We start from the raw sequence: 12,769 nt of genomic DNA on the forward strand, positions 1-12,769 counted from the left end.
AATGCATAAATAAAGTAAAATTTGTTTTAACTCCAATTTCCAATGAAACTTGTACTAGTCTACAATATCTGATGTATCCAAACTGTATCTTAAGATCTTTATGTGTCTCGTGATTACAACATTTTAATACTTTGCACACTAAATATGAAATTAAAAAAAAATACCTGTTACTACCTGAAGTGCTACCTAGCTAAAATCGTACATTGGCTCTTAAATCTAAATCAGTAAATTTCAAGATAAATTCACTTATTCCCTATACCTACACCTTTCACACATATGATTAATCATTCTTTTACATATTGATTCTTCATCTGTATAACTTAGTTCATTTAATACTGAAGAGAACTTCAGCTACTAAGTACATCTAGTACTTGTCACACTATTAATCTTTTGCAGCGATTTATTTTTAGAGAAACAAAGACACATAGAGGAAAACATACAGATCAAAAATGTTGAAAGTAAACAGGTCACCATTACCCAGCAGGAGCCACACACTGCTGTGTCCTTAGAGCTTCAGGGTACCCTGACCGGGACAAAGTGGTCTCTATTGGTCTAATGTGGTCATCTTCTTACAGGAGTGCAGGTAGTGGCAATTCTGTGATCCTTGTGTTTCTGGTGCGCCGCATTCGTCTAGCTTTCTGGGACTGTCCTGACTTGGATGACTGTGTAGATCCAGGGCTCTGAGAATGGGGAGATGTCCTGCGCATGAGGTTCCGGGCAATGACCCTCTGCAGATTCTTCATGGAAGTTCCCGCAGCCATGCTGATCACCCAAGGGTGATCCAGGGCCTGGCTGGCCGACATGCGGTGCCCAACCTCCAACTTCAGTAGTTTGTCTATGAAGTCTTTTGCCAAGTGGGAAATGCTTGGCCAAGGCTGAGAAGAAAAACAGAATAAAATAAATGTATACTCTATCATTTTCTCAACTACACACACTACTATCTATCAAATCCAAAATGTCACTTTCAAATACACAAATGGAAGAGTTACTAGTGAGCCTAACAATCCACTTTTGAAATACACAAAAACAAAAAGAAACAAACAAAAAAATAAAATAAAACTCTTAAGAAAAAGAAGAAAAACAAACGTAGAAATTCCTCTAGGTTGTCTGTGCAACAAATGAAAATGACCTTTCCAGAAACTTGTCAAACAAAACGTTTTTAGCATTGTGTTCATGCATCACGTTACCAGGAGCTGGACAAGGCAAAGCAGTTGTTGGTGATGAGGCGCATGTGTACTGGAAAGAGTTTGTCATGTCCTGGTCATCTGAGAATGAGCTAGAATGGGGAGTGTGAAGTGGAAAGGACTGAGAAATCCTCAACTTCTTTGTCTCTTTGAAAGCTTACTCTGGACTAAGAAAGCCTCCAACTGCACAGCAGAGGGGGAGAGCAGAAACAGGCCCTGAGTGCAGGGTCCACCGCCCTCACGTCCCCAAACCCCGGGCCTTCTTGTTCCCAATCAGCGGGCTGCAAATGGCATTCGGCACATAGCAAAGCTGTGACATGGTACAATATGCCCCACATGTACACGTATTTTAAGTACAAAAGCAGCAATTTATAGTGCCATTTGCAAGGACGGAAAGAGGGGAGTGAGAGACAAGAAAGCTTTTACACTCAGTTTTATTTTCAGCGTTACCTACAGGCACACAGCCCTCGGATGAAAGCATCGTTTTGTATGCCTTGTCCTCTCTAAGGAGGAATGTTGAGGACAACTGTCCATACATTTGCTGTATCTCAAACACAGTTTCTGGTTAATGAGTATTCTTCCAAAAACTGCATCTCACTTGAAAGAAAGGTAATCCTTACAATCCATTGTCTTGCCCTATGGAAGGAAAATCAGACTGTATACCTAAATATCACACTCTTCAATCTCCTAACACTCATTAATATAATACCAAAAAAGCAGTCAAGGAACCAATTCTCCAATGCAGAGCCTTTTTTTTTCTTCAGCTTGTTTACCTTAATGAGCTAGGGAAAACTCCTTTTCCCAAAAATAAGAGTCATGAAATAAATGAACATATTCGCCAAATACTCAAAACACGGAAAAGCTAAAATGCAAACCTGCAAGTCTAGACGAAGCACGTTGATGGCTTAGACAACGGTGTGCCCTCGGATGCCGGCTAGACATCTCCTGGCCCCACACCCAGACACGTTTTCCTGGTTCAAGGCTGCTTCAATGAAGGTTAAATTAGATGGCTCTAAAGGAGCATTCTTAGACAAGCCACTGAATCTTTCTGGAATGAATATAAAATGCGTGCAGCAAGGTTTGTGCAGAGCAAATTAAGATGACCCCTAAATGAATGTACATTTAAAATGCAGTTGCCAAAAATAAGGTAACTGGTGTACTGGAAAAGAGAAAGAGTTTTTCCACTGAAGCTTATTATTCAAATATGAGTCATACATCACCGACTTCCTGAGCCATAAAGAACAACTGTAGAGTATCTGGAAGTCAATTGCACAGTGCTTATTAGGAATGGCCTGGCACAGCAAGAAAAGGACCTGCTCTTTTATTTTTATCTTTTTATTCTAATCTGTCTCTTTGTTGGTATTTAATAAACTAGAAAAAAAGACTAATGAGACACATCTGATATAAATGAATAAAATGAAGCGTATTCGCTCAAACTTCTTTTAACTAAAAGTGTTACAGGAACAAAGCCGATTAGAAGCCACAGCCGTACATTCAATGAACGTCTGAGCTCGCACTTGATACCATCTTCCACACCAGGAGCCCTCACACCCATCCTATCTCCAGTGAAGCTGAACAGGCTCACATAAATGTCATCAGCTCATCTTATCACGGCAAAAGCACCGGACTGAGGTCTGAACCAGACAGGCACCCAGCTTCCCATGGCTCAGCGAGCTCAGGGTCTGTCGCATTATCTCCTCCAAAAGAGCAAAGTCCATCACTTTCATGGCATTATTCTCTAAATCTAAGTTAAATCAAGCAGAGAAAAGCGGTTTTCAAGGCACAAGATACCGTGTATGTTGTTTTTCTCGCTATTAAGCCCTCGTGAGTTAATTCCCTCCTTGGCTCTTGTGGACACATTCACTGACTGAATGAGGGGCCTGCAAAAAGCTCATGCACATACGTAGTGGGGAAATGCTCCTTTCAGATTTCCGAAAGTAAATTTAGCTTTTCCTTTCATATTCCCATAAGCTTTTGAAGTACCTTTCAGATTTAAAGAACTGGGATATGAATATTATCCAAGACTTTTCAAGCCAATTCCCTTTATCATTAGCATGATAAAAAATGTAGACCGTCAAAACACAAACCCCTGTGTTAAGAGGTAATGAGCAATACATATACATATATATATATATATATATATATATATATATATATATATATATAAAATCAGCTCTTTCCTGTATCCCGAGATGGGTCAGTAATTTAATAATGTGATAGTTGTGGATAATTTAGGCCTTTTTGTCTTTCTTTTCTCACGTGCTTTTCTCGCTTCTCTACAAGCTGGCCAAACTGCCTCAAATGACAACACATAGGCATGAAGCTGAAATTTAATACAGTAATTGCACTACTTACTAGCTTGGGAAATAAAAACAACTTTGAGAGATGGGATCTTACATTCTGTAGAAGTCTAGACTTACCTTCAGATCAGGAAAAACAAAGCAAGAAATTATTTCAGTTCATCGCTTCTCAATTTCTTAAAGAACACTTTTCTCTTCAAGTTTACCCTCCACCAGGAGCTTTAAGAATCTGGCTGTCTTAGCACCACACACCCCTCAGCCTACAGCAGCACCGACATTGTGACAGCATTTCCAGAACATTCCTCCAGCTGCCTCCCTTTCCTGTGTTCTGCCCTATATTCCCAGCTTCCCATTCAGTGATCCAGCTCCATCCCTTCCTGTCCTCCTTCTGGGTCTGCCAGCCAGGGTCTACTTCCTTCTCCAGCTGTCTGAACCTGCTCCCATATTAGCTTCTCTATTCAGGGTTCTCTTTGCCCAAGGCTTGCCCACAGACCCCTCCCATCAGGGTACCAGGAGTTCTCCTGGGGACTTGTGGCATGCCCCAAGGAGATAAGAGAATCATATTTATGATTTGCCTCATTCACCCTCTTCTATTTACATGCACCAGTTAATAGGGTTAAGACAATGACTTGCCCCCCAAATGAATAAATACACAAAAACTGATTTTTCCCCTCTAGTCACTAGCTCTTCTACCTAAAGCTAACATCTAGGGGGGCAGTGTTTGCTGTGGTGCTGCAGCTCGCAGCAGTGGGGCCAGCTAGTGGTAAACATAGTATAGGAGTACTGGTTGAGAACAAGCTGCTAGGCTTCCGGTGGGTCACCTTCCCAAACTGGGCTCTTGACACCCATGTGGCAAACTCAAATGAAATTCTAAGCTTTGATCTGGCCCAGTCCCAGCCCTTGGGGTCATTTGGGAAGTAAAACATCAGATAAAAGATCTCTTTCTCTGTCTTTCAAATATATAAATCTTAAAGATGCAACATATACAGTAAAATGAAACACACCACTATCATTCCTAGAAACATTCATTGTTTACGCCTGGGTTTAAGAAAAGAAGCATTATGCCCCTTAAACTTAAACTAGCGAGAGAAGAGGGACAAAAGTGACAGCCTTTTTCCAAAGCTTATCTCCCCACATGATCTTGAGCATATTAGATGCAGCTATGTGGCTGCTTTTCCTCTGCATGGCGGCATACTTGGAACATTTTCCAATATCCTTACCGCGGTTAAACATGCTGAATGTGGAGACAGCCATGTTTTATCTCACGGATAGCCCACGATTTACTCAGGCTTTCTCCTTGGGTCCCTTGCAGCTGTTCACTTTCGTCAATACACTCAACTGAGCCTGCTTACACTGAAAGCTTTGCTGCATTTAGACCTGCTCCATCCCTTCGCATCTTAGCAACACAACTGCCAGGCCACAACATACAATTTTTAAGTTGTAGATGAGTATTCTTAAAACACTTTCTAAGATACCTGTGACAATTTGATGTCTACCAGTAGTAAATTATAGGGTTAATTGGATTGTACCCTTAATAGTCATGACTATAATTGAGTTGTTTTATCTTCATCAACTTGAAAGTAAAAAAAAAAAAAAGGTGTTTTCATTTTCTTCAGTCATGTTTAAGGCTGAAGTGGGTTTTTTTCATACATTTAAATGGATGATACTGCACTATTTGTGAATTCTTGTCTTACTTCTCAATATGAGCTCATGATAATTTGTATGAATTTCTGTAAAGCATACATGCAGAATAAATTAGTCAAGGTCACTCAGAGTGGAGAGTATTTTTAAAGCTGTTACTTAATTTTAATGTTCTTGAGATTTTGCTGTACATACAGATGTTATCAACATCTGTACATGTAATAAACCTATCAATATTTTTCTTCATAAGAAAAGTAAAATAAATGTGCTCGCTTACTATACATTAAATTCCTGGCATTGGGCTTCCCTAACAAGCACACACAACTTTTCTTCCCTACCCAAACCAACATGTAAAGTTAACACATTCATGAACACAAGGAGTTCTAAGCTTACACAATGGATAAATATTTCACACAAGCTGTGAGGTTAAACAGTGCACTGAGGAAACACTACATCCCAAAAAGAATTGCAGAAAAGCTCTGGCCAAACACGCAGGTGTCCTGCTGAGCCTCTGGGTACACAGCTCGGGCTCTGCATGCTGATTGCAGACAAACTCACCTAGCCACGAAACTCTCAATGTCAAGCGATAACCGCTGTTAGTAAGAACATGTTTCTACCAGCTGATTACCTTTCCATGACCACAGATGGCTCCTTCACCCAGGCGTTGACACTGAGACCAATGGTTCTCAGTCAGGGGTTTCAGAGTCACGGCAAGAGTAAGTGTCTTATTAGAATCTAGTGGTGGATGCCCAGGGAGACTTCTAAATGTCTTATTGGGCACAGGGCAGCAAGCATTCCCTGCCCACCCCAGCAGCCACCTGCATCCCAAAAAAGAATCATCAATTCTAGAAGTCAACAGTGCCAAGGATGAGAAAGCCTACTCAGCCAACACTATAGGCATCGAGTAAGAATCTCTTACCTCCCCTGTATAATTATATTCCCCTTTCAGAATTTTCCTACACAGCCTTGAATGGCTTTCATCATCAAATGGCAGGAAGCCGCTAAGCAAAACATAGGTGATTACACCCAGAGCCCACATGTCCACAGCGCTGGTGTAAGGTTTTCTGAGCAAAATCTCTGGGGCAACATATTCCGGGGTCCCACAGAGCGTCCGCATCGTCCAGTCACCGCTTCTGTTCCCGGAGTGTGCCAGACCAAAATCGGTGATTAGAATTTTCGACTCTGCACCTGGGTGGTAGTACAACAGATTTTCAGGCTTTAAGTCCCTGTGAGTTATTCTCAAAGCATGCAAATAGCTAATGCCCTCAACCACCATTCGCAGGATTCGGACGGCGTCCCTCTCCGTAAAGGATCCCTGAGCAACAAGCCTATCAAAGAGCTCCCCGCCTGTGGCCAGCTCCATCACCAGGTACACTCGGTCCTGGGCCTGGAAGATCTCCACCAGCCGCACGATGTAGCGATGACTGACGCGCGTCAGGACGCTGAGCTCAGCCTCGCACGCCTCTCTGCCTTCCTTCACCGCAGTCCCCACCACCTTGATGGCAAAAGGTTTCCTGCTGATCTTCTGCTCCACCCGGACGACCTTGCTGAACGTGCCCATCCCGATGAGAGCCTGGATGTCATACCTGATGGGCAGAAGAACAAAATCGGTTATCCTCTCAGGCGTACCCAAGCCCCTGACTTCCTACCATCCTCTCTCTAGTCCCCTCCACCACCTGCCTGGCTTATTATCACTGGGTTTTGCTGATTATTTTTGAAATCCACTGCAAATCCTCTTTGGAAATACAAGCAATAGATAAAAAGGCAATTAGTTGGTAGAAACATGTTCTTACTAACAACAGTTATCATTTATTATACACTTAGTGTGTGCCAGGAAATTTTTTTAATCTTTTCCTGAAGCAGCAAATTCAGGGAGCCACCGAGAGACTCTGGCACCCACCATGGGCACCGGTTCATGACCCCAGCTGCTCTGCTCAGAACCAGGTTCCTGCTGACAGCCTAAGAAAAGCAGCAACAGATGGTCCAATTGCTAGGGTCCCAACGCCTGCATGGGAGACCTGGAAGAAGCTCCAGGCTCCTGATTTCAGCCCAACCACTGTGGCCATCTGAGAGTGGACTTCTGGATGCAAGATTCTCTCTCAGTAACTCTGCCTTTCAAATAAAGAAATCTTTATAAGAATTAAAATTTAAAATAATCTTTCTTAAAATAAATCTTTTCTTTTGTAAAATTTTTTATTGATTTGTATTGGAAAGCCAGATTTACAGGAAGAAGGAGAAACAGAGGTAAAAATCTTCCATCAGCTGGTTCACTCCCTAAGTGGTCACAAAGGCCAGCCAGAGTTAAGCTGATCCGAAGCCAGGAGCCAAGAGCTTCTTCCTGGTCTCCCATGCTGCTGCAGGGTCCTCCACTGCTTTCCAGGCCACAGCTGCTCACATGAGATCCTGGCACATGCAAGGCAAGGACTTTAGCTACTAGGCTACCACGCTGGACCCTAAAAATCTTTTTATCTCAGGAACTATGCTAGGTGGCATAATCACAATAGTCTCTCCCCCTTTTCAGATAAAGTATTTTGTTTTTCCAAGGTGACACAGATTGCAGTTGGAATGAATGGGATTCAGATCCAACGCATTCCAACCAGTTTCACCCAAATTTCCTAAGCTTTACCATTTCCTACCCTTCCTTCAGTCCTTTCTTTTTTTTTTTCACTCTTCAACAACCAAAATCAAATCAGAGAGGTTTACTATTTACAAGTTCTCAACATAAATCGCACCTATCGTATTAGACAAGAGGGACAAACAACACACTTCTTTGTAACTTTGTACTGGGCCGGTCCCAGGTACCTCTCCTGTAGTCAGAAAAAATAAACATGGGTGTGCTATTGTCAGAGTCAAGTTTCAGGGCAGTGTCAAAGTTACACTGCAGCCAGCAGCTTCCCAAACTTGCACAGCCTTCTCTCCCTGCCCTTGCAGTCTCTAGGAAGCAAAGGGAATTCTGACACAGTTCCTTCCCATGTCAATGGCACGCAAACTGGTACCAAAACAAAACTCACACAACAGCCGAGAAGTCAGCTCCAACTTTCAAAGCTAGGGATCTTAAACTTGAATTACCTGTACAAACTTCTACTTAAATATAAGAATCGTCTCAAGTTGAAACCTCTACATTTATGATTTAATCTTCTACCTTTGTTTCTAGAAATAATATCAAAGAATAATTAAACCCAAACCTCATGTGATCAATGAGGAACTTTGAAGGATGGGTTAGTCAAGTCATTGTTTACAAGTCAGGACGAGAATCCAAATTTGTTATTTGAACCATAAGTTCAGTGTTCATGTGATTTCATTAAAATCTCTCCCAGGTAAGATTTCCAGAGGGGGGAAAAATGTGCCCAAGGAGTACCTACAGAGAAAGTGATTCTTTAAGTCAGATACTCAATGCCAAAGATGCAAATGCAAAATCAATCTGTGCTTGAAATGGCCTGATTTCCTTGTGCTGAGCTTCATCTTGCTGGAACTCTTGTATTCTTATAATTCCTGTGCTTATTGAATCAAGATGGCATTCAGCTGTACCAGTTTTCAGAAAACAGCTTTGTTCTATATAGTGCATTTAATTTTCTGGCCAATTACCTTATCAAAACAGAGAGCAATTTAGTCATCTTAAATAGATTCCTTCCTCTCTCCTCTTTCCAACTCTGTTTTTTTTATTTGCGAGCACTCCCAGTGTGATTTTGAAGATAATCACAGGCATTTCAAATCTGATTGCTTTGCAGACCAACCAAGTGTTGCCTCACCTGTAATGTGAATGAAAGCACTTGCAAATACTAATTTATCACTGTGTCTCCAGAACTGCAAGCAAACTCATTTGCTTGTAAAATTAATCATCAGATATCAGGTTAACTACCATTGCTAAGGAAGTGCACTTTGCTCAGATAAGAGGATTTTGATCACACTGGTAGCTAAGAGACTTTCATATACCAAATATTGGGGGGGGGGAGATGCTAATAATTTGTCATTGGAGGAAACATTAGGCTCTAAGCCAAGATTTAGAGTAAAATGCAAGCAAAAGGCCTCAGATGGAGCTGAGGCCTTATCCTTGACAAATTCTTGCAGCTGCAGCCTCATCCTGGAGTCACTGCCGCCTGCCATGGTCAGTAACTCTCCTTATTACTTGAGTGACAAAACCCTGTCTAGCACGTAGGCACCTAGCAGAGGCAGGAGGCAATAAATGTTGAATAGATGAATCATTCCCTGAATCTATATTATTCCTGATTCATCAAGTATCATTTTGGAAATATTACACAAGTGTGGAATTCCACAGGGCACAATGCATTAACCTGCATCTGCCTTCACTTCAACCCTCTACCTCCAAGGAGCAGCCTCCAAATCAGGATTTATTTTTCCCTTGGATTTTATTTCTTTGAATGGCAGAGAGAGACAAAGACAGAGATCTTCCATCTGCTGATTCACTCCCCAATCCTTGGTGCTAGGCCTGGCTGAAGCTACTAGCTGGATGCTCAATTCGAGTCTGCCATCTGGGTGACAGGGACTCAACTCCTAAGTCATCGCCTACCACCTCTCAGGGTGCAGATGGAAGAAATCAAAAGTCAAGCCGAAACTTGAACCTAGGCACTCCAGTGAGAGAGTTAACACGTGTTGGGTAAACTGCTGCACCAAATGCTTATCCCCTCAACGCCAACTTTGTAGCTGGTCCAGTTTCACATCCCTCCAGAGACCACATAAATTGGAAACATTATTGTAACCTCAGCTGCTTTAACTGGGAATTTGTCGAAATAGATTAAAACATAAATAAAATAGGGAAATAATATCATAATCTGTTTGGTAGAACAATTGTGAGAAGCTGTCAAGAAGAAAGTGAATACAGTCAGATTTAAATTCTATTTTCTCTATCCAGCAAGAATGGAACCAAAATGCAGAAGAAAGACCTATCACCAACTTTTCACCTTCTGGGGCTCAACTTCTGAAAAATTAAAGAAAAGTTTATAGCTAAGTCTTGGCATCTCTTCCAACATTGAGAACCAAAGGATTTCCATGAGTACTCTAAGAGATTGAAACTACCCCGGGGTGGGAGTTAGGATGACAGAGATAAGACCAGAATAGCATCATCTTTGATTATAGATGCCCAAAGTGCCGTTTACCCAATTCTATCTTGACAGCACAGTATCTGCTCAAAATTCAGGTTCAGGTACATCAGCTGGTTTGGTTCTCTCTAAGTTTAGCAGGTACAAGACCAGTCCTCCAGCCGTCATCATACCTAATATTGCCAAGAAAGCCAGGAAACGGTTCTGTCAGACGTAAGGCAGAGCACCATGAGGAAGACAGCAACAGAGATCTCAGACGAGTCTGAGAAGCCAGCTGAGCCAGGCACCCCTGTGTGCCACCAAATACCACACAGAGGAAGGGGAGGAAGCCTGAAAAACAACCCCACAGCACACGACAGAAAAGGCAGGAGTAGCTTCCAAGCAGGGCTGACTCAGTTGGAAGTCTAGTCCTTGCCCCATGCCTTTAATGTGGATTTTATCAAGACTCAGTATCCCTCCCTCAGCTTCTAGTTTCTCAGTTTTCCCACTCATGATTTCAAGTCAACTCCTTGCCAAAGATTAACTCATTGCATGAAGGGAGAAGTTGGCAATACAAGACCCCCAATTCAGAACTCAGTACTTTACAACTTAGTGCTAGCTTCTATTCGGAGAGTTTCACAGGACTTCTAAAACCCCGAGCAAACAAAGTTATTCCCAATCGGGCACCTGACAGACAGGAGATCAATTTTCTTGTTACCAAAGAAACAGGCTGGGCCAATTAAACCAGGCAGGAGGCAACCACACACTGCTCTATCCCAAGTGCACAGGATTCACTGCTCTTCTCCATCACTCAGTCCCTCTGGGAGTTCCAGAATTGAGCTATTTCCTTCCATTTCCCTGCTTTCAGTAACTGGCTTGCTGTGCCTTGAGCAAGCACAGCCTATTCTAACAAGATTCTATAGAAGAAAAAAAAAAGCCCGTTTCTATGCCTCTGTTAACAATCCTGTTACCTTGAATTTAATAGACAATCTTTCACAGTCCACGCCTGTTTGGACCCAGTCCGAGTATGTGGATGGCAGGCCACCGCTCCCATAGACCCTTTTAGGGGTGGAAGAATTGCTTATCCCAACTCCCAAATCGGAAATTCTCTCCCAGTTCGTGGCTCTCCTTTCTCCCCAACCTCTATATTTCCTGCTCGGAGGTATCAAAGAGAACTGGCACATAACACCCACTAAAAACACCAGGAAAGACTTTATTTCAGGCTGTGGAAACAGAGGACACGATTGGGACAAAGTGGAGGGGCGTGTGACATTAACAGCAGCGAGACTGCAGCGTTTGTAGCCTCGGAAGAAGCTTCTGGGGAAGCCACCAGGCAGGCTCCCAGCCTCCCACAGAGGCTGCGAGTCCCCGAACTCCCACGTTGATTGCATTTCAAAAGGATGACCCGAGGTCCTAGAGAAAAGCCTTCCCGAAGGAGAGTTACAGGTACAAAAAGCACGCAAAACGTCCCGAGGTCCGTGATCTAGAATCTGGAAAAAGGTCATCCCGTCCAGCTGAAGGATGCCTGGTCAGCGGTGTTGTTCTCTCAGTCCATTCCCAAGTCAGTCCCCCTCCTGGGCGCTTTACCTTGCCAGGACCCGGGAGTCGAACTTGGCTCGGAAGCGGGCCACCTGCATCTGTCGAGCCGCTTGGGCCACCGCCTCGGGCCCGGGCCCCGCTCCTCCTTGTGCTGTGAGTGGGGACAGCGCGGGCGGCTCCGGGACCACTTTCTTGCTGGCGCCACAACCCATGCCCACAGATGCTCCAGCAGGAGACCCGGCTCCAGGAAAGGCCATGCCTTTATCACAGGAACAGGGTAGGAGGTGGGAACCCCCCGCCGGGCGTTGTTAGAAGGACAACCCAGAGGACAGCCCCACTGACCTGAAGGTTAAAATCCTCGCTCACCAGTTACCTAAACTTACACAGTGGCCTGCTAAGGAACTGCCTGGGCTTAATACTGTTGATCTGCCTTCATCTCTCCAAACTGCCGCTGTAAACCCGTAAAACCTACACAGTTCCATGTTTCTGTGAAAGATACTAAACCCCCTAAAGGGCTTGTGTCTCTGAAGTTGAGCTTGTGCCTATGTGGGAAAATTCTAAGACTTGTAATATATAGAGCTTAACACGTGACTCTATTGCACGAACTCAACTAACTCAACACTGTGGAATTCTTCTAGCATCCCACAGGCTTTTTATGACCAGAGGAGACTTCACCCTCACCCGCTGGACGATCCAGAAAAACCCCAGCAAAATTCCCTAGGCAAATCTTTTTGAAATCGAATATGTTATATCGACTTATTTATTATTTGACAGGCAGAGTGGTGGAGAGACAAAAAGAGACCTCTTCCATCTGCTGGTTCACTCCCCAGATGTCTGCAGTAGCCAGGGTTGTGTCAGGCCAAAGCCAGGAACTCTATTACTGTCTCTCATGTGGGTCACAGGAACAGAATTCTTTGTGCCATGTTCTGCTGCCTCCTAGACACCATAGCAGGAAGCCGGACTGGAAGCAGAGAAGCCTCAACTCAAACCAGACTCCAGCACAAAATGTGAGCATCCCAAATGGGGACTTGATCATCTATGCTGTGATGCCCTCCCTTCTAATATAATC

General features: G+C 43.4%; 1 protein-coding gene across 1 annotated transcript; it reads right to left on the reverse strand.

Annotated features, from left to right (window-relative positions):
• Nucleotides 1-569: 569 nt before the first annotated feature.
• Nucleotides 570-11,912, reverse strand: PSKH2 (protein serine kinase H2). Its single transcript, XM_058668390.1, has 3 exons — nucleotides 11,749-11,912; nucleotides 6,045-6,711; nucleotides 570-875 (listed from the first exon to the last, which is right to left on the reverse strand). The coding sequence occupies exons 1-3, from the start codon at nucleotides 11,910-11,912 to the stop codon at nucleotides 570-572; spliced, it is 1,137 nt and encodes a 378-aa protein (XP_058524373.1).
• Nucleotides 11,913-12,769: the final 857 nt, after the last annotated feature.

Source organism: Ochotona princeps, chromosome 9, assembly GCF_030435755.1.
Source record: "Ochotona princeps isolate mOchPri1 chromosome 9, mOchPri1.hap1, whole genome shotgun sequence".
Classification (NCBI taxonomy): Eukaryota; Metazoa; Chordata; class Mammalia; order Lagomorpha; family Ochotonidae; genus Ochotona; species Ochotona princeps.